This window comes from Centruroides vittatus, unplaced genomic scaffold, assembly GCF_030686945.1.
Source record: "Centruroides vittatus isolate TY-2023 unplaced genomic scaffold, ASM3068694v2 contig_17, whole genome shotgun sequence".
Taxonomy (NCBI): Eukaryota; Metazoa; Arthropoda; class Arachnida; order Scorpiones; family Buthidae; genus Centruroides; species Centruroides vittatus.
The window spans coordinates 20,644-47,996 of NW_027121033.1; the positions used below are offsets into that span (position 1 = coordinate 20,644).

Genomic DNA, 27,353 nt, shown 5'->3' on the forward strand with positions numbered 1-27,353 from the left:
ATAAAAGTAATTTTGAGGTTTTTCCGGATTATAATTGTATCATTGGTGATGCTCTCCGAGATGGTAGTAGGGGTAGATTCAAGGCTGGATGGCTGCTGTTTATAAAAGTATGTTTTTGTTATAAAGTAATTTATAGAGATGATTTTTTGGTTTTGATTAATATTATATTCCTGCGGGTGAATTCTTGTTATGTTTTGTTTATATGCAAGAGCATAGTTGGCAGGAAATTTTTGAGATTTTAATTAATTTTCATTTCAATGAAGACTCTAACCTAATTATTTTGGGTGATTTTAATGCTCGGATGGGTGCGGAAAATGTTATCCCTGATTACATCGGTGATGTTTTTGGTATTGATTATGCTAAAAGAAGCAGAACATCTAAGGATGCTATCGTGAACAGCAGAGGTCAAAAGATGCTTCAGTTCTGTATAGATGATAACCTAATAGTATAGAAATGGTAGAATAGTATTAAATGGTAAAATGGTAGAATGGGTGATGAAGCCGGTGAATATACATTTGTGTCCAGTTTGGGATCATCGGTTATTGATTTTGGTCTAACAACTTCCTGTGTATGGGATTGTGTTAAATCTTTTTTTGTTGATGATTGTTGTTTATTGCATCATTTTCCTATAGTATTATGTTTGGACAATCCTGTTCAACCCAAGGTGACTAATCAGGGCAGTTTTTACGAAAGAATTTTTTGGAATTGTGAGACTATGAACAGATTTGTGTTTGATTTTGAGAAATATTTGTTAGATTGTGATTCTGTTTCTTTATCAAGTGTTAGTAAAGTAATTGTCGAAATAGCTAATTCCCATAATATGAACTTTAAACCGAAAGGACTATATAAATATTAACAATTGGTTTGATCTGGATTGTCGCCTAATGATCCGTAACAGAAATAGAGCTTGGCGAGCTTTTAAGAAAAATGGTTTTGAATCGTATCGTAAATTATTTGTGTTATTTCGTGGTTTGGTTAAAAAAATTTGTTTAGCTAAGAAAAAAAGTTCTTGTATACGGTTCAGAATTCGGGTATTTTCCGTAAAAATAACAAATGGTTTTGGAATTTGTGTAAAATTAGAAATTATAATAGTAAAGTTAATATTTCTTTGGAGGAGTGGTTTACTTATTTTTATTCTTTATATGGTTCGTCACTTCCTTTATAGTGTGGATTTGTCTGTCTTCAATGAGTGTTTAATTTGGTCTGATGAAATTTTGGATGTAGACATTATGGACTCTGAATTGAGCTACGTTTTAAGTAAAGTTAAAGTTGCTCTGCGCCTGGGGTTGATGGTATACCTTCTGAATTTTGGAGGATGGATTCTGTTTTACCGATACTGCTTAGAAGTTTTGATAGAATCTTGAAAACTGGGGTAGTCCCAAAAGATTGGTGCAGTGCTATTCTATGTCCGGTATATAAAAATGGCTCTAAATCGATCCCTAATAATTATAGAGAAATTTCACTGCTGAACTGTGTGTCAAAGATTTTTTGTAATATATTGTATCATATATTGTTACTTGGTTAAATTTAAACAATATTTTATTTGAGAATCAGGCCGGTTTTCGTGAAAAATATTCTAAGATATATAATGTTTTTATTCTGTATAGCCTTATTACTAAGACTTTAATGAGGAAAAGGCGAAAAGTTTATGCATTCTTTGTTGATTTGTCCTCAGCTTTTAATACTGTAGATAGGAATTTAATGTGGAAAAAAACTCTTGAAATATGGCATTAGTTTTAAATTTGTTTCTCTACTTACAGAATTATATAGTGAGTCTAATGTAAAGATTAAATGGGGTCGTCTTTGTTCTAGGTCTTTTTTCACTGCTACTGGAGTTAGACAGGGCTGTGTTTTAAGTCCTGTGTTGTTTAGTGTATATTTAAATGATTTAATTGAACAAATAACTAATTCTGACCTATGAAGGTATAGAGGTGAACGGCATTAGTATCAAAATATTGGCTTATGCAGATGACATAGTCTTGATTGCCGACTCTGTTAGAGGTTTACAAGGATTTATTAACATTTTGGATATATATTTATTAGAAAATAACATGAGCTTGAATCTTATGAAATCTACAGTTGTTGTCTTCCGTAATGGTGGTAAACTTGCTAAGTCGGACAGATGGTGTTTAGAAACGATGTAATTCAGGTAGTTTTCCAATATAAATATCTGGGTGTCATATTTAAATATAATGGAAAATATAAATCCCATATTCAGACTGCTAAAAGGAACGCCTTTATTAAAACTGATAGAGTTATTCAGATGTGTAGATCGGCTAAATTACGTAATTTGAATGATTGTTTAAGGATTTTTAATTCAATTGTCACATCATCTTTGTTATATGCTGCCGAGGTTTGGGGATATCAATCTGACGAGTTAGATCCGGTCTTGGCTAATTTTATTAAAAAGTTATTTGGTTTGTCTCGTTGTACCCCAAGATATTTGATTGTTATGGAGTGTTCGCTATTACCTTTGTCTTTTACAATACTAAATAAATGTTTGAATTGGATCTTTAGGACTATTGAATTGGATGAAAAGCGATGGAGTAGAACGTGTTTATGTTGTGTGTTAAATAAAAGGGATTTGCTGTGGTCTAAAAGTTTAAGGAAAATTTGTGCTAATAACGGTATTAATTTTGATGAATTACTAAATAATTATTACTGTTGCTCTACTTTGAAATTAAATTATTTTGATTAAATTTGTTTAGTAGCTGTATATATGTTTAATAGGTGGTTGTCTCTTTAATCCGAAAACATTCGGTAGACTAACTTACAGCTAAACAGGCTTAATTAAAACTTTTTTATTGGTTCTTCATCAAATGCATTTCGGACCAGTTTTATGAGTCCTGGTCCCTCATCAGTGCTACAGGAAACCAAAGATTTTTTATTAACATGGGTGACGCGAGTGCGTACATAATAAGATTTACAAAAAATTCCTTAAAGAACATTTTTAACTAAATACATTTTTTATACCTTTTTAGTTCTTCGTATCCTCCTTATTAACTATACATTTCTCACTGGTATCTGTTTTCATATTCGTTTTTAATTCCTATTTTCCCGTGTACTTACAGTAGTACTATAATTATAGAGTTTTCTTATATAAAAAAATTTTTAACAAAGATCTGTGTAACTAATATAGAGTTTTCTAAAAGTAAATACGTACTTACTATTTTTTCCGGATGTATTACAAACATTTTACATCAAATTTTAGTTCTATAAATATATCTTTAAGGCTGTTCGGAAAGCATTGCGCTTTTTTCAATACTAGAACGTTCACAGTAGGGTGCCACACATAAAGCTATTAGTCTGTTGCGCCCTCTATTACATAATACCACTGTTGGTCGATTTGCATGCTATTTGACAGATTTACTAAGTTACTATTATTGCTATGTTTTTTTATTTCTATGTGTTCTTTAAACTTACGTTTATATATATTTTTCTCGGAATGTAAAATTTTGGTGTTATTTTTTTCTATTTGGCAACTATTGTTTATTATGTGGTTAAACCAAGGGGAGGTGTTATGTTTCAACCTGATGGCAGCCATATGTTCATTGATCCGTGATTCCAATTTACGCCCAGTTTCACCTATGTAATATTGTGGGTGTTGACAATTGCAGCTGATTTTATAAACGACTCCTGTTTTTTCCCATATATTGTTATTATTTGGTTTTTTAACATTACAGATTTGCTGCGATATTTTGTTTGTTAACAAAGGGGCCAAAATAATATTGTCATTTTTTAGGGATTTGGAGCATTTTTCATAAATATGTTTAGATATATAAGGGAACGGTTTATGGTTGGTTTCCTTCTTGTTTTTTATATTAAACCTGTGTTTGTAATATTGTGTTTGCCAGATATTTAATAAGTGCTTGGGGTAGTTATTAAGTATATATTTATGATTTAAATTTTCAACCATAGTTTGGCGTTCGTTATGTTGGCTCGTCCTAGTGTATATTTTCTTTAAGTCCATAATATATGTATTCTTTTTTATGGTACTAGGGGTGTAGGAATGGTAATTAATTGTTTTCAACCATTTTCGATGCTTTTTGAGGGAAGAGTATACTCCAAATACCTTAAAACTAAGCAGGACTATCAGAGAAGTTATACCAAGGCACATGATTTGGAAGATCAAAGGAAAATTATAAAAGCAGTAATAAGAATGAAAACCAAAAAGTGGAACAATCTAAAATACCAATTACGTAAGGTATTACGCCGACATAACTACCAAGAAAATCCATATAAAGGTATTGCTAACAACTATAAGTATAAAAAAGATATAAAATTAAAAAAACTTTTTGGTTACCCAACCCCCAGTGAAAAGAAAGAATGGGAAAATAGTTTAATTATAAACAAAACTAACAAACAAATCCCTAAATTTGTCAAAAACCTTCTTATTTTAGGTACTGACTTTAACTTACCTACTAATAGAATAACCGTTGATTTAATTGCTGACATAGACAAAAGTATTAAAGATATGCCTATTAAAAAAGAAAAGAAAAGTGATCTTATAGGTTCTGTAATACAAGACATGAAACAATCACACCAGAAAAATAAATATAAAGTTAATAAATTAAGTTTAAACTTAAGAAAAACAAAAGATTTTTTAAAAACTAATAATTTATCAATCATTAAAGCAGACAAAACGAAACAACTTATAATTATAGACAATAAAGTCATAGAAGAAAAAACTAAAGAACAAATTAACAACGAACAATATATAAAATTAAACAGAAACCCATACGGAAAAATTAAAAAAGATTTAACTATAATGGTAAAAAACATGTATCTGAACAATAAAATTAAAGAAATAGATAAAAATTACATACTAAATTTCAAAAATAATAGAACCCCTAAATTAAATATAAGGTTAAAAACACATAAAGCTGGTGAAAAATATAGGCCAATAGTAGATTTTCGAAACTCAATTTTATATAATTTAGAAAATTACATTAAACAACAATTAAAAAATTTTGAAAATTCAAAAAATAGTATTAAAAATGCCGATGAAGTCATTAATATAATTCAAAAAATAAAAATAGATAAAACAGATACTTTAATCAGTCTGGATGTTAAAAACATGTATCCAAACATAAAATGGGATCTAATAAAAAACAGCCTCCTAAATGAAACCGTTGATCATGATTTAATAACCCTAATAGAATTTGCCTATAAAAACAATTATTTTGAAGTATTTAATGAATTTTACAGACAAACTGATGGGATCAGCATGGGATCAAAAATGGGACCAAAGCTGGCTGAATTAGTTATGAAAGATTTCGATATCAAGATACAAAATATTCCAGGTGTGAAAAGAGTAATGAGATATGTGGACGACTACTTATTAATTTTTAACCATCAGATAACCAATGAAAAATTAATTTTTGAGAAAATTAATAGCATAAACCAATACATAAAATTTGATACAGAATTAGAAAAATATAAAAAAATTAACTTTTTAGATATTACTATAAAAAAAGGAAAAGATTGTTTCACTTTTAAAACTTACAAAAAACCATCGGACGTAAACAAAACAATCAATTATCATTCCTACACCCCTAGTACCATAAAAAAGAATACATATATTATGGACTTAAAGAAAATATACACTAGGACGAGCCAACATAACGAACGTCAAACTATGGTTGAAAATTTAAATCATAAATATATACTTAATAACTACCCCAAGCACTTATTAAATATCTGGCAAACACAATATTACAAACACAGGTTTAATATAAAAAACAAGAAGGAAACCAACCATAAACCGTTCCCTTATATATCTAAACATATTTATGAAAAATGCTCCAAATCCCTAAAAAATGACAATATTATTTTGGCCCCTTTGTTAACAAACAAAATATCGCAGCAAATCTGTAATGTTAAAAAACCAAATAATAACAATATATGGGAAAAAACAGGAGTCGTTTATAAAATCAGCTGCAATTGTCAACACCCACAATATTACATAGGTGAAACTGGGCGTAAATTGGAATCACGGATCAATGAACATATGGCTGCCATCAGGTTGAAACATAACACCTCCCCTTGGTTTAACCACATAATAAACAATAGTTGCCAAATAGAAAAAAATAACACCAAAATTTTACATTCCGAGAAAAATATATATAAACGTAAGTTTAAAGAACACATAGAAATAAAAAAACATAGCAATAATAGTAACTTAGTAAATCTGTCAAATGGCATGCAAATCGACCAACAGTGGTATTATGTAATAGAGGGCGCAACAGACTAATAGCTTTATGTGTGGCACCCTACTGTGAACGTTCTAGTATTGTAAAAAGCGCAATGCTTTCCGAACAGCCTTAAAGATATATTTATAGAACTAAAATTTGATGTAAAATGTTTGTAATACATCCGGAAAAAATAGTAAGTACGTATTTACTTTTAGAAAACTCTATATTAGTTACACAGATCTTTGTAAAAAATTTTTTTATATAAGAAAACTTTATAATTATAGTACTACTGTAAGTACACGGGAAAATAGGAATTAAAAACGAATATGAAAACAGATACCAGTGAGAAATGTATAGTTAATAAGGAGGATACGAAGAACTAAAAAGGTATAAAAAATGTATTTAGTTAAAAATGTTCTTTAAGGAATTTTTTGTAAATCTTATTATGTACGCACTCGCGTCACCCATGTTAATAAAAAACCTTTGGTTTCCTGTAGCACTGATGAGGGACCAGGACTCATAAAACTGGTCCGAAATGCATTTGATGAAGAACCAATAAAAAAGTTTTAAGCCTGTTTAGCTGTAAGTTAGTCTACCGAATGTTTTCGGATTAAAGAGACAACCACCTATTAAATTATTTTGATAATTTTATTCTTGATTTATATCGACGTATTAATGTAAGTTCTTATAATGTTTGGTATGATCACTTAAATAAATCTTTTTTCGACTGTTCGATTTATAACAACAATTTCTGTTTCAATATTAGCTCTACGATAATGCAAATCAGATGTAACTCCCTTAATTTTTTATAGAATCATTGCAGAGAAATTTGCATATATTGTCAAGGTGATCAGCTATTGGATGCTTTTCATGTGATAGCTAGGTGTACTAACTTAGAAAAAATTCGTGAAAGTATTCCGTTTGATAATTTTTGGACCTTATTGGTAATTCACGCAATTTTGATTTAATTAATTTTGTTCAGAAAATTAAATTATTTTTTAGGTAATATTTTGTTGTCTTATTGTTTCAGTGAGCCTTTGTACGGAGTGTGGTGTACATTTTGTTTCATTTTGCATATTGAAATATTCGATTTTGCCCAAAGGTGGCATTTGCTTTCTTCCTTTAAAAGTGTGTTCGTGGCAAAGGATTTTTGGGAGTCTATCCACTTTCTGACGTGACAACTTAATCCTTTTTTTGTTTTATAGGTGGGTGTAATTAATTTCTTTTATATAATGTTCTTTTTGTTCGGATAGTTCTCCCCACAATTGTTTTTCTTTTATATATATATATATTTTGTTTAAATATATATTTTTGATATCGCTTTGTGTAATATGTTTGTTTTTTTATGTATATTTTAATTTTCTCTGTAATAACTTATGAATTGTATTTGTATATTAGTTTAGTTTGTAACGTATAAACGTTATGTATTGATTTTTTGTATTCCCCGCATCATGGGTTTCTCCCAGTATGACTAAATAAATTAAATTAAATTATTAAATTTATCATCCACTATCCTAACGAGCTTCAGATCAGTCTACATCGTTTAACTTCCCTTGTAGAAAATACTTATCTTAAAATTAATGTCCCAAAACCTGTAATAATGAGTTATTCGCTAACTCGTCTCGTAATACTCAGTTACTTACTTTCTACACAGATAATAATCCTATAAAATAGACGGCCGAATGGCCGAGCAGTAAAGGTGGCAACCTATTGCTCTCGGAGATTTTTCGGGGGTGATCCGTATGGATATTTCGGGCCCCGTCCCTCACCACCCGGCCGCCCCATAATGGGCTTGCTTAAAGAAGCTCTGACCCATAATGGGCTTGCTTAAAGAAGCTCTCTTAAAGCCAACAGGGCAGAAAGAGTTACAAAAAAATCCTACAATTTCTGTTAATTATTTTTGGCCTCGGAGGGATTTTCGATTCCAAACTTACATTCAATAAACATGTTGATAAAATCATTACATCCCTAGCTATTTTTCGAGAAATTCTTTCGCGCTTTTCGAAACTATATATAAACTAGCACAGTGATTCCCAATCCGGGGTACGCGATAGGTTGTTTATGGGTACAGAAAAAAGTTATTATGGCAGAAAAAAAATTATATATTAACTATGTATCACAAAGTAATAGTATTAAAAAATTATTAGGTAAAAATGTTCCTTGCAACAATCGCAAACTTTATTATACATTTCAAAATGCAACAATTAAAATAAAAACTTATGCTGCCGATTGTACAATGCAACAGATCGATAAATGTTGCGCAGTCCGTCAATGGTAGTGGGGACACCATTATGCGTGATTAGTGATTATGCTACGAACTTTTGATGGTGGGGTGTGTTACCGTTATCATTATTATCTCTCAACAATATCCCCACGTGTTGTTTGAAAAAAGTATTTTTTATAGTTAGGAAGAAAAAACACAGCTAGTTTCTCCAGATTTTCTCTACAGATGGTAATTTTTTTCATTGTTTATTCAGTATTTTTATTAATTTTTTATTGACAAGACTGTCTTGTTTATAAAATCGTACTGCTTGCTGTGTTACCAGCTTAGAGGTATGAAGGAGTACATGTCAAAAGTTGCAATTTGGCACAAAGTATGAAGTGCCCAAATCATGCGCGCATAAAGAAACAGACTTGTAGGTACTCAAGAGACCGAGAACCGAGTCAAAATAAAATTCCAAATGGAGACTCTCTATACAAACAGGCAGTGCGAGATTTGCGCATGTGTTGCTCGTTGGAAAGTTGGAAATGCCACGGGGTACGCTAATGAAAAAAGGTTGGGAACCGCTGAACTAGCGGATGAATCCAGCGTTGCTCGGGCTTTTTATAAAAATTATATTTAGTTTTATAGTTTTGTTAAATTTATTGCCAGTAGATGGCGCTAGGTGTAAACAAGCAAATCGAATAAAGATAGAAATCAATTGATTTACAGAAACCCAATAGAAATTTTGGAGTGCGATGTTCCACAGTATCTAAGTTAGCTATATGTGAACGTAACTGCCGAGTTTCTTAGCAATTGGTCGAACGGCCTGGCGTGTGTAGCGAAGAAACATTTCTCATTTACATATATAAATGGTTTGTGTGTAAAAAAATGTACTATTAAAAATTATATGCCCTTGAAACATCTGAATTATTTAAAATGAGCATCGGGTGAATCGAACTCAGCACTGCAAGATGCAACGCACACGAGGGCGGAGCGAATCTGACTCGACCACCAACGCTTTTCTTTTATTTAACTTTTATAGTAATTTATACAAAGATATGTACAACACGTGACATGTACAACACGTGACATGTACAGCATTTGCAAAATATAATGAGGTGGACAATTTGATGCTATTTTTCAGCATCGTTCCTTTCAACTTATCTAGCATGACATTCTTGGACCCGACGTCCCTGTGAATAATTTCTGTCCAAGACACAAACAAATTCATCATGCAATTTACATTCGTTAAAGAGATGAATGATTTAAAAAATTACCTCGATTATGAATATATATTATGGCCAAAGCCACTTGAGCACCGATTATTTTGACTCGGGCTTCTTCCAAGGGTCTATTATTTTTTAAATAATGAATTATGTCCTGTTCATCCACATAGACAGAGACGAAACAGAAACTGAAGAAGACAATTTCTACTGCATAAAACCATAAAGTATTACTAATAAACCAAATGTAAAGTTAAAATTTACCTAGTGTTTGTTTTGAAGTAACATATTAAAGAGACTATGTGGGGATGGCTCCATACAGTTGTCCATACTTTTCGTTCTTTATTCAATTCGCGCCTGTATAAATAAAGTAATTTTTTATATATATACTAGATACAAATTAAGAATATTCGGTAGACATTTGTAATTAATGTTTATACAACACGATCAATAAATGTGGTGGTTTTTAATATCGAGAATGAACGTTTTATGTACTAATTACAGAATATGTTTATTATATTATTTGGACTTGGTTGTCAAATGATTTTCTATTTTTATAAGACCAAGAATATGAAAAACAAAGCTCAAAGCACACCTGTACAAGACTCTCCTACAAAAACTTAGATTCGTTTGTAATTAACATTAAATAAGTGTTAATAACAAATATAATTAATGAGGAGGCGGATAAATTGTTACTTGGTGAAGTGTGATACATGGTTAGTTTCGGCTTGAAGGGAGAATTGTGGTGACGTCATCGGTTCGAGTGTGGGGTTTGAACTTTTGAAGTTGCGGACTTTTGCTGACCAGCCATCCGGAAATCGGTGGCCGATCTACTGGAGGTGGAGGCGGCACCCCTTAGTAGACTCGGTGTTGAACTTTTGAAGTCATAGGTCCATTTGTTGGTGAGATTCAGTACTTTTTATAATATCATCGCGCGGGCTTGGATCGTCCGCATCGGGCTTATTTTTGTTCTTACCAAATAAGTTTAATGTTCGTCGTTGACAACACATCTTCAGTAAAGTTGCATAAAAATTTCAAAAATCTAGTGTTAATAGTTTTTAAATTAGAGCAAAATTGATTTTTTAACCAGCTTCACCGCTGCTAATTGCAAACATCATTAGCAACGGTCGGTTGCCTAAGATACGAAAGAAGTTTTTTTGGCATTTTTAGAAGTCCGTTAAACGTAACCGGAAGTCAACAAATTTTTTGACAAATGGATGATGTTGAATCTTCAAAAAATAGGAAGATAGTTACATTGGGCACGGCAGTGGGATCGGAGTTGATGAAAAGGATGGAAGCTGGTTCGAGAAGGCAACTGAATTACATCAGGACATAGGATCTGAGGAGGAGCAAGTCGGAGCGAAGTAGGGTTTCTCATTTCCCGGTCTTTTGCTTGTCCCAGGATTCCGGGATAAAACTGAACTGTTTCCCGGGACAAAATTAATTGTTTTTAAGATATACAAAATATCATGAAATCAAACGATATAATTATTTTTCATTTTTTAAAGTAATTTAATACGTTCTGTAACCTAGAAATCATATTAATAATGCTGTGTAAGATATATATTAAAAATTACCTTTGAATTACGTAGAAATTTTCACAACTAGAAAAAATTTATTAAAGTTTGCTGGAAACTGCATACAACAACAAAAATGCTTTTGAATTGAGTTGAAAATTAAAAACAAAACAGATCGAACTTCTAACTTACTGGTAGAAGGTAATTTTTTGTTTTTTTTAATAAAATATAATACAAAATATTGTAAATTTTTATAAGATTTTAAAAAGCAAAGATGGTCAATACTCCGATCACTCAATCTGATTCTTATTTTAGTAATGAAAAGTCTTGCTACCGAGAATGCCTTTTCCGATTCAATTGATGTGATTGGAATCGTTTGTAATGCATTAAGAGAAGACAGATGTTATGGTTTTTCACTTCTAGCCTGAAGATTTCTAGTTCATTTTCGAGATTATAGTACTTGTTTTGTTCTCTAGTATTTTCGATTTGTCTACCTCGACTGCTTTAATAGAAACATCATACATAGCCCAATAATTCGGCAGTTCGTTTGCCTTTAATAATCAGGTTATGAAGAAAAACTTCATATTCGTTTGTAACAGTACTGCCTTTGTTTTCTGTTTGCCATATTCTACACGACTCAGAAGTCAACGCTGCTTGACATGAGGTGAGATTGGAGTTTATGTTCAAAGAGCCGCATGCGGCTCGTGAGCCGACCTTCCGACCCTTGCCCTAGGCAGATCGCTCAAGTGTTGTATTGCCGTAATTATACAAAACAAACATATCCATGTCGTGTCGTAACTGTACTTCAAAAACGATCAACGCTACGTCTAACGACAAATGAAGAACCATCAAGAACGCGTACCAAAGATAATATATGTTTGATATCTAATCTTAGAGAAAAGTGGGACCACAGATAGAAGAGCTTTAGGGTGCGACTATGCAGACGCGAATTAGTAGCGAGCGATAGTTCTCGCAAAGGAAAACCAGGCACAAGCGAGAAGCGAGAAATCTCGTTGGCGAGAGCGAATTTCTGTTCTCGCACATATCTGACAGGGTTTGATATTTATCGCGTCTCGCCTCTTCTCGCTCGCTCGCGTCCGCATAGTCGCACTCTTATTGTATCCTATAGCTCCAAACAACATTAAACTTTTATCACATTGAAGAGCAAGCTATGTAGAATAAATGCACTGTAGCCTTTAACTATAATGTCTTTTCATTAGGATCTTAATAATTTTTTATTGTATACATAATCACGGCTTTGTTGAGCAGTAAATATCAAAAATCTTAACTATCTCTCTGTGGCCCGCCTTCCCTTATAAAAACTAAGATTGATAAAGAAATATACAATTAATCATTAGATTTGCAACATGCACACTTCCAAGTACAACTGGAAGAACATTTACAAAATTTTCTTTGTAATCCGAGCCCGTCATACAGAGATTATACTGATAGTGAAGTATTAGATTTAAGTTTATTCTACACTATTTGGGAGGTTCCATTGTTTATTCTCTACTGCCATCACCTGAATGTGATGGAAAAAAATAATATATTGACCTTGAGATGGTGCACCAGAGAAGACGTTTTACGTTCATCAAATCTCGAGTTAGTTTGTTCTATCCAAGCCATAAGCTTTGAAGGATTCGCATGCACACACACCAGACGTAACGAGAAAACGCATTTTGAAATGCTTAACAATAAAATACACGATATAACTGAAAACAGCGTAACAGCTAATTTGTTTTTTCGATATTACCATTTTCGATAAGCTTGTTTTTTAACAACTGTAACGTAACTGAGATACTGCACTTAATCTAAAAAAAAATCTGACCTTCATCTGTAGTCTCCTTCCTGTCTTATCAGATCACGTGTTTAGCAGACGGGCATCGATAAGTGATTTGTTTTTTTAGTTGCAGACATGAAGGATTTGCTGCAACACTTGGTCATCAACTACAGATGGCTGCTTGTACTCGTTCTGTTACCAATTTCTGTTGTTTACAAAGTGTTTCTCTTTGTCAGAAATTGGATTGCGTTCCACTATCGAGATTCTAAGAAATGTCACGAAGAAAAGGTCAGATATGTTCAAAAACAAGTAAGTCAATCTGTTATATTAGAAGCTTGTTTCAGTGTTTCTTTTATGGGTAAATGGATGAGGATGCAATATGGTGGTTCCTACCATGGGAATTCGAATCAGATCCAAATTATCGATTTGTCCTGAGAAATAGGAGCAGGATTTAATTATCTCCCTCATCTGCCCGTAGAGGTAACAAAGGAATATCGGGAATGAGCGCTCTCAGAAGGGGAGGACCATAGTTTTGTGCCAAATAATAGATACTAATAATATAGATTTGTCAAACTTGTACGGCATGATCAAAAAGTTTGTTCGGGGGTATGCAGCAGCGTGTATGCTAATGAGCGAGTCCAGAGTGGCAGTAAATAAAGGCAGGCATCTAGACATGTGATTAATTGGGTATCCATTTACTTCAGAATTGTGTATAGAATATGGCGAACATAAAACAATGGCAACATTGTTACCGACTGCATCCACACATGATCAGCATGCAATAATTGTTTTTGGCTGCAGGAGAAAAACCAGTGGACATTTGCTGCAAAAATTGGTGAGTGTGTGGGTGATTCATGCATGTCCAAAATCACCATTGTGGAATGGTGCTGTGGTGGTTGCAAAACGAAACAAGATGTGCATTGGTTGGGGAGACCAGCTATATGCAACATGGCTGTGAATGCAGACCACTGCATATGTTTTGGATAAGTATGAATCACCATTCTGCAACGAATGCCCATCAATTGCTCTTCTTAATGCAGCCAAAAACAATCATTGTACACTAGTAACGTTCGGATGCATTTTGTAACAGTACTGCTTTTGTTTTCTGTTTGCCATATTCTACACGACTCAGAAGTCAATGAATACCCAATTAATCGCATGCCTAGATTTCTGCCTTTATTTACCTTCACTCTGATCACACCATATATTTGGCCCTATGGCATGGCTACCATAAATATGCCATTTCTGTATGCTCAAATCAAGTAACATGCTAACAGAAAAAGGTTGAACTCTGTGCCAGATATATCTATTTACTCTAAACCAAGAAACCATTTATACGGGATGTTCGGAGAGGTTCAGAAGAGTGTTTTAAAACTGTCCTGTGGGCACTAAGAGGCATTTTTAGCAATTATGGGTTTGACTAGGCTAACAATAGGATGACCAAGTAGTGAGTGTATGAGTCTAACACATCCAGGCTGGCCAGCCACCATCTGAAAAATTCGACCCATCTGGATTCAGTCTCAGATTCCTTGGTGCAGTAGGCACCATCCCATTAAACTCAGAGGAGCTATAATTCATAAGTGTAATCTGGTTGCACTTGCAATTGTCAAAATTATGATCAGCCATAAAGTCTGTGTTGGTACATGTTATCAAAGTATTTCTTTCTTTCCTTACACAACCTGTTGAAACTAACAAGTAAGACAAACAATTCTAAAATGATAAATTTGATCAATTCAAAAATTCACCATGCTGGACAGTAGTGAAAGTTATGGCCTAAATCCCCATGTAAAATTTGAATCTCACATCAAATGGTACATCTCATCTTTTTGTATGTCATTCTATATAATCTGTAAGATTTTTGAAATAACCATGTAGGTATCACTATTTCATTTTGTGGTATTATTTTTCCCTCTGAAGATACTGGAATGGAATAAATCAGGTAGGAAAAAGCAGCTTTGCACTAATCGTCCAGGATGGATGACCATGAGTTTTTATCAGCCTAAGTATAAGGCAACGATGCACAGAATTGACGTGGACCTAAAGAACATCCTTGGCATAGATATAGAGAAACGGGTGGTCCGATTAGAGCCAATGGTCACCATGGGGCAGATTACATCGCATTTGTTACCTCTAGGATGGACTCTAGCTGTGGTACCAGAATTGGATGATTTGACAATAGGTAAGATGGTTTTGTTCTGTCTTTTCCTGCATACTTCCTCAGACTACTAATTTCAGGAGGGTTGGTTATGGGAACTGGTGTCGAAACTTCTTCCCATCGTTACGGTTTGTTTCAGCAGATATGTAATGAATACGAAATGGTCCTGGCAGATGGAAGCATCATCCGATGCAGTGCGGTAAGTGTTCAGAATTTCAAAATCAAATTTGTATTTGGCTCAGTAACCGATCTGGTTTCAGAAAGAGAACAAAGATCTGTTTCATGCTATCCCATGGTCTCACGGAACTTTGGGGTTTCTTGTTTCGGTGGAAGTACAGATCGTCCCAGCAAAAAAATATGTGAGAGTTCATTACAAATCCACATTTTCCACGGAGGAACTAATGAACAGGCTGAGATTTGAAACTACACGCAAAGATGCCAGTGAATTTGTGGAGTGTCTAATGTTCGATAAGGAACGAAGTGTTGTTATGAGTGCAGACATGACAGATATTGTTGAAAAAGAAAAGGTGATTAAATACACAGTTACCAGTTTGTAAAAAGCTTAAAATTAGTATCGGCTTCTGAAATTTTTTCAAAATATTACAGATCAACAAAATAGGAAAATGGTACAAACCATGGTTTTATAAACACGTGGAAACGTACTTACGAAAAACAGATGATATTGAATTTATACCTCTCGTCGATTATTATCACAGACATTCTAAAAGCATGTTTTGGGAAATTCAGGTAAATGGTTTTATTTAAATGCTAATTTAATAGAACAACTTACCCTCTTTCAGGGTTTTACTTCTCAATAAAATTACTTTCAGCACATAATACCATTTGGAAATCATTTCCTTTTCCGCTGGCTCCTCGGCTGGACTCTTCCAATCAAAATTTCACTATTGAAATTGACGGAGGTTGAATCGCTACACGATTTATATGAGCAAAACCATTTTTTTCAAGATATGCTCGTTCCTTTGGACACACTTCACCAAAGTATCAAATTTTTTGATGAAATAGTTAAAGTACTCATTTTATTTCTACTCTTAGAACTGCAAAAATAAGAAATTTAAATATAATCTCATTTCTCGTGCATAGATTTATCCATTATGGATATGCCCTGCATTGTTAGCACCAAATTTGGGATTCGTTCATCCGGATGGCAATTCTGCAAAGATGTACATCGACATTGGTGCATATGGAGAACCCCAGGTTTCTTACCAGGCTAAAACTACTACGCGCAAATTAGAGGAATACATCAGAAGCATTAAAGGGTATAAAAGTAGCTTTTAATTTGCTTGCTTAATCCTTACTTACTCATTATTATAGTTTTCAGCTACTGTATGCTGCAACATATATGAACAGGGATGAGTTTAGAAGAATGTTTGATCATACTCTTTATGATAAAGTCAGAAAGCAGTTAAACTGCATTGAAGCATTTCCGGAAGTTTATGACAAAGTGAGACGAAGCGCCCGAAAATAATTCCAAGATCTTCTGTAAACAGTCAGACAGGAAGACATTAAATCTTGCTTGATTAATTATACAGCTGTATTTATGCAACAAACTTCATTTACGCTAGGAAACAATATTTTAAGACACAACATAACAGACACACTATTTTGTTCTCTTCATGTTCCCACTAAGGTATAGAATGAGACACTGTTCTGTGTCCTGCAATCATATCTGGGTGAATAAAGTTTATCACAAGTACAATTATACCATTTCACGAATCAATTACAGAAAGCATGGTAGTTAGTTATGCTTTTTTCGGGAAAGTCTTGTTAACGGCACAATTTTGCAGCAAACTTCACTCAGAACTAGAACAGAATGTCCCGTAATTGTACTTAATGGAAATGAAGTTTGTTGCAAATAGCTGTGCAATTTCCCGAATGGTACTCAATGGATGTCCCTGTTTGTTTTTAGCACAATAAAACAAACAAACAAATGTTCTATATAAAATTTTTTTATTTAACAGAACAATTGGAAATTATCTTTTCATAACTTCCAAAAGCATTTATTTTCACATGACCAAACAAACAAAAACACTTATTGCGAGTTAACGACTCATTTGATATTTTACATACTACAAGAAGTCGGCAAGTGTCTAAAAAATGGTCAAACAAATATTAACAGGCAAGATACCCGTCACGGCCGAATACAAAAAAATCTAATCTAATCTAAGCCAAAGTCAAGGGAAGACTGGCGTGAAGTGGCTAAAATCCGACCGTACTTAACGCCGTTACAACTAATCTCCATTCTAAATTACTGATGAAAAAACGCGTTTACTTTAAAATGATTCCAAAAATAGACGTAGAAGTATGCCAAAATAACATGTCATTTGTTAGATGTCATATTTTACTATACATATAAAAATTTCAAACTTTAAAGAGCGTAAACTATTCACAACGGACTTAACATTCCGGGTGTGACTACGACATTATTGCTATTTTCGACAATTACTAATAGTAATGAATGTGTTAGAGCTAAGATACCGAGTCGTTCAAATCAACTGATCGATAAATTTTTGTAAATCCTTTCTTTCCTTTCTGCTTTATTAACTATTTTAGCAGGGTATAAATGAATTCGGTTAATGGTACAATCTATTTGTAAAATATAGAGCTACACTGTAGTAAATCTATATACAATTTACAATAAATTACCAAGAAAAAACAGAGTGCCAGTGTAAAATTACATTTGTACATTCTAAACCAAAAGATAGAGCAAAATGTCATTTATATCATGTACCAAAGACTGAAATTTGATTAAGCGTGAAGAAATTGTTTATATAGAATTCATACACATTAAAATTAATTTATATGCATAGCAACATTAACAGCATTAATGACAACCTGAATCACTGGCCACCTTTCTGCTGCACTGACCTAACACAAGTGTATTTGAGCTACCAAAATATTTGATTATTTAGTTTATATTCAAGTGTGACATGTAAGTCAAGATTTTAACTTCTGGAAAATTGTGTTGTAATTATTGTAATAAATTCCTACAAAGCTACCTGTGAATGATGCTGACCATTTTAAAGTTTAAAATTTATAGGCAAATGCAAAGAGATATTAAAAATAAAAATCTGTTTAAAACTGAATGAGTAACATGTGCTTTCACATGTATTTTACGGCCTGAGTGTGTTACTTATTTAATTCCAAATGCAGTTTTATTGCAATAGTATGTCGTGCATAAGCAATTTATAAATGATGAGCAATAGAAAAGCCCAGTTATTTAATCACTGTTACCAATTTTATTATCTATTTTATAGGGATATAGCAGTTATTGATATAAAGGATGGCTCAAAAATCAGTTAACCACATTTTTTTGCATATTTCACACACACTTGTGAATGTGAATCATAAATTGTATATCATAAATTGAATATGCTAGTCTTGTAATTTGCATATTTAACAAGTTAAACTTTGTAAGCAATAATGCATTTGAATAAGATGTTAATTTAGTTTTTACTGTGGTTGACTGACTGTTAGACCACCCTGTATTTGAGTTCTAATGAAACAATTCAAAAAATTATGCTCATTGTAATCACTTAAATATTGTTAATGGTATTCAAGTGATACTGTTTACCGACATTCAGCTGTCTAAGCATCCATACTGTCTTTGTTTTTATATTTCAAATAGCAGATACTCTCGAAAGCTAACTGAAAAAGCATTTTTACAAGAACATTTAACAAAGTAGTTACTTTCTCACTGTATAACATTCATAACACAGCAAAAATCAAGCAAAATTTAGCACAAAATTAAAGTATTAATTGTGATAAACTGTTTTCACTGAATAATTATAAAAGTGATACACATTTAATAATTTTGATGACGTTTTACAAATGATAACTACTATTCGTGATCACAATGAGCAGAATTCATTACAACAATTTTGAATGCTGTGAGAGAAGCAACAAATATGAACAAGTAGCAAACTTAAACTTCAAAATAAACAAATTATAAAGCGGAAAATAAAAACTAGCTGCAGCAACCTCAATCATATTGATTGTATTTAAGTAATTCTACAGTACACCTGTGAAGAAAGTACAACCCCTGGTCATAATTACGAAATAATGTTATAAATTCCTGCATCACAACGTTTCAAAGGCAAGTTTGAAAAAAATATTTAATGTTTGCATTCTAAAACTATGCCAAAAACACCAAAATTGAGTGATGCAAAAAAACAGTTAATAATTTCATATTACAAACATTGTGAAAAACATCAGATAATTGTGTACATTGTATATGTTTTGCAAAGTGTAGGGTCTAAAATTATAGCTAAATATAAAGCACAAGGAACTGTCTCCAATCAACACAGATGTGGATGCCCTTACATAACTATGGCACGAGAAGACAGAAATTACATCAAAATCATTAGAGGAGGAAGATTTAAGTCATCCAGAGAGATAAATGCTAAATGGAAAGAAGCTGGTACAGATGTATCTGAAAAAAACAACTCACAGAAGGTTAAACAAACATGACTACATATCAAGAAAAGCAAAGCATAAATCATATCTGACTGAGAAGCATAAAAAGACTACATCTGAAGTGGGCAAAAGCTTACCAGAAATGGGATTTGATGCATTGGAAACAAGTTATCTTCACCACTGAGTCATGTTTTTGCATGGAATACAGAGATAACAATGGTAGCAGAGTTTGGAGTAAACATAATAAAAAGTTTCTATCAAAGTGCCTTAAAAAGAATTAATTATTTAACATCTGTGTTTTGAAACTGAGCCAAATTGTATGACATACTCCATACTTTTGACCAGGGGTTGTACTCAAAGTAAATCCAACTGTAACTAAACAAATGGGAGGAAAATTTTCCAGTAGACTTTAGACAAGATCATATTGCCAAAAAAGTGCTAAAGTTTCCCTCAGAGGCTAGTAATTTGTTTGGTTGTAGAGCTCTATATTTCGTGTATAAATTTTACTTTTCACCAAGTATCGAGTAAAATGAAGAGTATGAAAAGATTTCTAGAGAATTGGAGATGGTAAAACAGAAGCTGTCATTCATATGAATAAAATCTGACCTTTAAACAAATAAGTACTTCATTAAGATTTTAAATTAGCTGTCAAAAGTAGAATAATTTTGTGTGAAAGTATTGTATTGTAAAGTTAAGGATAAGCATATGTGACAGAAGTGGCTCTCAAAGTCAAGCTAACAAAGTGATACGAACTATTGCAAATGAAATCCGAAGAAATTTTCAAGAAATATCCAAATTGTTACGATATGTTCCCATTAATCTACAATCACAGAATTGTATTTATTGCATTGAAAGAGAAACTGCAATAGATAATAGTACAACAGATTTTAAATCAATCATTTTGAAATACAGACTTCAACACTTTACAAATATAACTATAATAATAATAGTCCTATTTGAACAACCCAATTATTTCTCATCCAAAATGATATGTCGTTTTATATACATTTGAAATACACTAAAATTTAAAAATTTCTAGGTTAGATATTAACTCATTGGCTTAATTACATGCAAGTAAAATGAGAAAATTGCAGGTTATTTATTTTTACGTCTAATTTTATTGCTTCTAGAGATTTTATTGTTGTAAACTTTATGTAAATTATTAATGAGTCACTATGACTGATTGATTAGTTAATGTGAGAAAGGCACCATCACACGAAGGCTACATAATGAGCTCCAATTACATTTATTATAGCTTGTGCCTACCTGTAATGAGTCAAAAGTGTAGAGGAGGAATGGAAAATTATTAAGAAAATAAATCCGAATCCAGTTTCTAGTAACAATGACTTCAATTTTATTACACAGGTCAATGCTACGTAATGATTAAAGTGCATAGGGCATTACTGTATGTAAAGAATTGTATATTTGAAAATTAAAAATAATAATAAATTATTAGTTTATATTCACAACCACATAAATAGTTCAATAAAGGCAGAGAAAACTTGCATATAAAGAGCATTTTCAAGGCTAATTTTATGACTATTCACTCGCAGATAAGTGGCTTAAACTTAAATCTGCATTGATAACATATTTAAATCTTAGTTTGTGTGTCTAGTTTATTAGAAACATCATTAACAACAACTAAAGAACATTTTTCCTCTTTGTAAATACAATTTAAATCTGTATTAATTGGAAAAATGTCAAAATATTGTTAAATTAACAATGTTAATTAATCTATAATTTGCCTTTCTCATTACTTATTTCATATCTAGCAATTTATTTTCATTCTGAACTGATTTTAAACTATTAAAATCAATAAACATGCTCTTAAATCATCCAATATTACAAATTTATATATTATAAAGATAAAGCCAACCATATATTAATTTAAATAAGGAAAAAAATAAGCCAATGAGTTAACATTTTGATGCATATTGCATATTTGATCAATACAAGAAACTGCACAAGACAGAACACCTCTTTTAAATTGCACTATATACAACACAAAATTGCCATAAATAAAATAGAGGACTTTTGCCGATTAATGTTTTAATTGCCAAGCAACGATGCTAAAGTCATGTGATACAAAATCTATCTACTAAGACTTGACAAGAGATATTCTCTTTGCATAATAATGTGAGCGAGACAGTATTTGAACTATGACTTTTTTGGAAGAGAGATGGCACGCTGGAGTTTGATAAAGGTATCAAACATTTCGAAAAATAAAGAGAGCTTGCTTGGCACAAAGATTTTTTAAATGCAAGTGCAAAAATTTACAAAAAGAAAGTGATCAATGAATGATCAAGAGGCGATGAAATTAGTTTTGGACGCATTCTATAATACAAGAGATTCTTATGTGAATAAATAGAATTACAGTAAAGTGCTGAAAACCTGGAATTTTAAAAATCTGGATTCTGCTATAAAAAATGGATTTAATATCAATTTTTTGACAATGGAGTCCAGATAAACCTTTTCAGTGGCAATTTCATTATGTTCTTTCGGCCTTATAATTAGTGTATTTGTTTACAGTTATACTATAAATTATATTTTGAATCTTTGTAAGTATTATTACATTCCTAGTGAAGTAACAGCTTGAACTTAAAACATCTGAAATTGAATTACAGTTTATTTGGAGGTTACAATATTTAAAATGGTAATTTACAAATATATTTAAGTCAAGATGAGATCTGGTGCTAATTAGCCCAGATTTTCAGCACTATATTGTAACTCCCAGTATTTAAATCTAAGTTTAATGAAAATATTTTAATGTTACAATGTTTGACTTATAACAAAATCAGTGAAATATAATATATATATATATATATATATATACATTCTTCAAGACTATCTTCAGATTGAACAAACAAATTGATAAATTAATCTGTTCAGGTACAGTATAAATAATAAGATCAAGTTTATAAAATAAACAACAAATATAAATGATTGGGTCTAATTAGTAAATATTTGAGTCAGTTTGACAGATCTTTAAAGATTTGTGTAAAAAAAAATAGCTTTCAAACTATGCAAAAATACTGAAATTCTTGTATTATCAAAATATATTTTGTTAATAAGTTATCTAAGAATAAATTAGTGAATTAGTTTTTGAAATTTTATCAACAAGTCTTGCTGCACATTTGTGTATGCGTGATTTTAAGGATGTGCATGTAATAATGTTAGTTAATAACTATAATAAATTAATTATTTACTCCCCAAATTAAATTTTAGAATTTTAAAATGTGATTTTTACTGTTTGACAGGAACAAAGACTAAAAAATTCCTATTAATTGTTTGAAGTGTAAAGAGACAGATCTCAGTGTTACTAAATAATCACAGACAGAATGTGTGAATCAACTGACATTTTCAATACTGCAAACATATTTTCTGTAAACGTGGTGCCCCTGCATTTGATATTTGCCAAATGCTGAGCAAACATCTGGCCAATAACAAGTAGCATGGACAATTTGGCAATTATTCAGCAATTGGCAAATACCAAATGCGAGGAACTGCCTTAAAATTACAAATGCAGGTTTGGTTTCTCTTCAAAAGAATATCACAAAGCTGCATATTTTATAATTAAGAGAGTTTGATAAATATTTATACACATATATATAGAAAAATATTAAACACAACAATCTAAATCAGATCTAAGATGTGACACATTACAGATATATTAAATATTTTTGATAATTAAGGTATATATATTTTCTCCTATTAAAATATGGAAGCTGTTCGGATACGTTCTCTCCTTTACAAAAATTATACACTATTGTATAAAAACTATAGTATTGATTTATGATTGAATAATATTTAAGGCAACATTTCATTATTGGCATTAAAGTGTTTCTTCTAACCTTAAAGATGGAACATTAGATGACGTCATGTGAACAACAATAACCTGATCGTTTTCCGTGGAATTGATTTCTGGGGGACTCAGAGTTGATTGTGATCCATTAATTGTGGGTAAATCTTCTACACTTCGATAAGGTGGAGGAGGAATGCCATTCGTCGAGAATGGAGACAGATGCACTGTTGAATCTGATGATTCGGTATAAGGTGGAGGTTTTGGTAAGTGTTCCACTAACTGTACACCATCCGAGTTACTATATGTCACGATAAAGCTGCCATGAGTAGAAAGCGAGCATGAGTAAGGAACTATCTGTGTACGATACTGATGAGTATCTAACAAAGTCTCTTCATTTTCTAAATTAGGGTACACTATCTGACATCTTGTTTGCCAGGGATTTTCAGAATTTTCCTGGAATTAAAATGATTTTCAGAACAACATAAACAAAAAAAATTAAATGCAACTGCAATTAAAAACACATACGTTTCCTCTTCGACGTAGTCGTCCCAGATACCACGGCCACCTGAGAAGTCTTCTATTGTTTCCTATAGGATTTCTCCGAGAAGAAAGAGACATGACGGAACGACGCATGTGGATGCGACATATGGCCACAACCATTATTGTTGTAATAAAAATAAAAGCAATTGCACAACTCACTATTGTGTATATAGTACTTTGAAGAAAATTGATATCACTATACTGGTTCTGTTGCACAGAAGTCGTCGGCGATCCGATATAATCTGGAAAATAAGTATATTTCCTTTAAACTGAGAAAACATTGAATAATTTTAAAAAAAATCCCAAGATGTAGGAATGTGACAAATAGAGACACTAGAGAAACTGAATAAATAATACATAAAGTATGTAACAGTCTGGAGAGGCTTATTAAAAGCAGCAACCTGCATAAAAATGGGATGAAGGAAAAAAAGGATTGTGGGTGTAATAAGAAACTAATTATATTAACGCAGAGAAATAAACACTTCTATGTGTAAAAATGACTACTAGGCTTATAATCTCCAGCTGTCACATTACATACACTTATTTACAGAAAAGTTATACACTGTGAAGGAGGTACTGAAATTGAATAAAACTTTATTAGTGCAAACACAATGATGACAGCAATTTTAAGGCACTTTGGCATGCCTTGCTCAGTGTGCAATGAGACAACAACTGTAAATACGCTCTGTTTTGCAGTAAGTGGATTATTCTTTGCATGTAACTTTCTTTCCCAATGAGTGTAAGTTTATTGAAAATACATAAAAATATAATACCTTGATTTATATATTTGTGACAACATGGTATAGTATAAACTACAGGACAATCGGGATCAAGCGTATGATCACAACACTTTTGCTTTGGAATGCAACGACCATCGTCACATAATATCTTTCCTTCACAGGGATCCTGCCCTAATTAAAAGAAAATAGTATAGTAATAATTACTACAGAAATATCAACAGTAACTGCAAATAAGACATTGCATTTACCACATTCGTGAGTAGACTCATCTGCTTTGCTTGGACAATCGGCAAATCCATCGCACACATAACGACGAGGAATGCATATTCCTCCACCACAGGGAAAGAACTGTTCTGAACATTTTTCTTTGCCTGCTTTAACAAAAACTCTAACGTTGTGGTTGAGAACTATACCGGTACTGTTAACTTCGCAAGAATACACACCGCTGTCCTCTTCCTGTAAGTCTTGAATGTTAACCGATATCTCATTGTAAGTTTTATAAATAGTAATCCTCGACTTATCAGATCCGACTTTAATAGGGAGCATCCATACTGGTAGAAATCTAAGATAAACATTAACACGGTTAAAATTTCTCTGAACTGTTTTGAAAAAGTAATAATGTAATAGAAATTTGATAACTACAAGAAAAACAAGGCTGAAAAAAGGAATTTAAATAAAAACTTACTTATGTACTTTATCCTCGGTTTTAACTCTACAAGTTAAGTTTAATTCATCATTCACTCTTCTTACAATATATCCGGAGGGAACAATCGTCATTCCTATATCATCGGCTAGTGATAAAAAAAAATGTGTTTATATTTATCATCATTAATTGATTAATATAAATACAATAGAAAATTAAGACCAATCTCCAACTTCATTCTGCTTTGCTGGAGAATCTGGTATCACAAATAACACATTGGAAATTTCACCTCTAGTGACTTTGAATTTTACATAGAATAATTTGAAGCATTGTGTTCATTTAAGCTTTTTATTATAGTACTTAAATTTATATTACTCTTAGAAGAAGAGATGAGGAAAGAGAATTACTATGTGAGTGCACAAACAAAACTCTGGGAATTCAAATAAACACAGAATGATCACATCCTTCGTAGAGAGATCATTAAGGAATAAGGTGAAAGCTTTAGAAGAAATAAGGGAAGAAAAATACAATCGTAAGTCGACACCCCAAGGGGAAGTGAAAATGTGTCGAGTTATCCGATGTAATGACTAAAGTGAAGTTGAAAAAAAAACCACAAAACTACAATTAGGAAAATACAGTAGTGCAATGTACTGTACCTCTCTGACCATCCATCACTGGCACTAAAATTGGTTTCTACTCCAAATGCTCCAGCAATTTCCATCGCTTTTGTTTCAGTATCGGGCCCGAAACAGGAAGATTTGATGAACAAATCTGCTTAACCAACATACAAGAGAATCTTCAACATCTTTGTACAGCGACTTTCTCTGGAGTTTTCGAGATGGCAGCGATGAAAATCCAAGAAAAAGTTTCTTAATTTCCTCTTTTTTTCTTGATAATTCCCACCAATGTTGTTTTTGAAAGGTTTTCTTTGTTTTGCAAATTTGGCTTGCAAAGTTTTCTTACATTCAAATTCAGAAACAAGTTCATATTTTTCTTTAGCGGAAGTGTTGTTAGCTTTTGGACACTCATTTCTAACAGAAATGTGAAACACATGCTACAAATAATGCTTACGTGAGAAAATACAAAATCAGATTCTGCTGTGACGTTGATATAAATTGTATATTTTTTCGTTTATCTGTTATTATTTTATATATAAAAATACATAAAATTTTAAAGGCATTTTTATTAATATGTATATATTAATAAATAAGTTGACTCCCCTCCTGAAAAAAATGAGTTTACACCCTGTATACAGTCCAAGCGAAGAACATTTAGATAAGAAAGAGGAATTGGTAATTAATAAAATCTGCCAACGGTTTGGGACTAGCATAACAATGAGTCGTAGATATAAGAAAAACAGGAAGAATATTCTAAACATAAGAATTTTTTAAAAATTTGAATTGTTCAGCAAATGGCGCACAATAATTAAATCAAAATAGTTAAAGTTTTGAAGAAATTTGGGATTTACCAATGAAGATGAGTTATGAGCAGTTATAAACAGACAATCACTACTTTTGAATATTTTTAAACAAACTTTTGTGTGAAAGACTTCAAACATGTTTTGAATATGTCATCAGGTACGTGACCTTCATGCTCAAACACACTTCAAACCGTCAATGTATGCTGTGCATAGTGTGCTGCAATTTATTCTTGAATATGTTGATCACATGAGAAATTTTTGTCTTAAGAGTTTCAATGTTTTTGATGATCTTCATATACCACATTCTGATAAAAGATTGACTTGGAGTGGGACTCAAACCCGCAACTCTCACTTAGCATGCAGACTTGTTGCCAGTTATGCTACCTGTTCCTCCATCCAGTCATCGCTTTTGGACTAATTAATTTAGATATAACCATATAAATCAATTTTAACAAGAGATGGAGACCTAACCACCTATTCCCTGCCAAATAACTTCATAATTATTTAACCTTAACAGCCTGGTAATGGAATTGTTTAGGGTCTGGGAATGGATTAACTCACTTTCCATTATTTCTAATAGGAAAAAAATGGTTTTGAACTTCAAACGGTCTGCTGGAAACAAATGAAATTTAAAGTATGAGGTGCCACTGTATTTATTAAAGTTATTAAACTTTATTTTGTTCAAATTTATATTGTTTCCTA

At 32.1% G+C, this 27,353-nt stretch overlaps 2 protein-coding genes and 2 long non-coding RNA genes across 4 annotated transcripts in view; 2 read left to right on the forward strand and 2 right to left on the reverse strand.

Annotated features, from left to right (window-relative positions):
- Positions 1 to 2,800: 2,800 nt before the first annotated feature.
- LOC136969103 (uncharacterized) lies at positions 2,801 to 3,253 on the reverse strand. The gene is made up of 3 exons (XR_010879760.1): positions 3,164 to 3,253; positions 2,974 to 3,076; positions 2,801 to 2,863 (listed from the first exon to the last, which is right to left on the reverse strand). It is a non-coding gene; the product is annotated as an uncharacterized lncRNA (long non-coding RNA).
- Positions 3,254 to 6,270: 3,017 nt separating this feature from the next.
- On the forward strand, positions 6,271 to 6,769 carry LOC136969104 (uncharacterized). Its single transcript, XR_010879761.1, has 3 exons — positions 6,271 to 6,391; positions 6,479 to 6,581; positions 6,692 to 6,769. It is a non-coding gene; the product is annotated as an uncharacterized lncRNA (long non-coding RNA).
- Positions 6,770 to 13,015: 6,246 nt separating this feature from the next.
- LOC136969056 (delta(24)-sterol reductase-like) lies at positions 13,016 to 16,635 on the forward strand. The gene is made up of 8 exons (XM_067263138.1): positions 13,016 to 13,226; positions 14,835 to 15,096; positions 15,153 to 15,271; positions 15,333 to 15,599; positions 15,679 to 15,819; positions 15,903 to 16,100; positions 16,174 to 16,349; positions 16,405 to 16,635. Exons 1-8 carry the CDS (start codon positions 13,053 to 13,055, stop codon positions 16,556 to 16,558), a joined length of 1,491 nt encoding a protein of 496 aa, XP_067119239.1. The 5' UTR covers positions 13,016 to 13,052; the 3' UTR covers positions 16,559 to 16,635.
- Positions 16,636 to 17,023: 388 nt separating this feature from the next.
- LOC136969057 (low-density lipoprotein receptor class A domain-containing protein 3-like) overlaps positions 17,024 to 27,353 on the reverse strand; it is a 38,822-nt gene continuing 28,492 nt past the window's right edge. The window contains exons 3-7 of the mRNA XM_067263139.1: positions 25,274 to 25,379; positions 24,837 to 25,150; positions 24,622 to 24,759; positions 23,834 to 24,090; positions 17,024 to 23,761 (exon numbers count right to left, since the gene is read on the reverse strand). Of these exons, the coding sequence (XP_067119240.1) occupies positions 23,339 to 23,761; positions 23,834 to 24,090; positions 24,622 to 24,759; positions 24,837 to 25,150; positions 25,274 to 25,379 (1,238 nt within the window). The 3' untranslated portion in view covers positions 17,024 to 23,338. The remainder of the gene's footprint in view (positions 23,762 to 23,833; positions 24,091 to 24,621; positions 24,760 to 24,836; positions 25,151 to 25,273; positions 25,380 to 27,353) is intronic.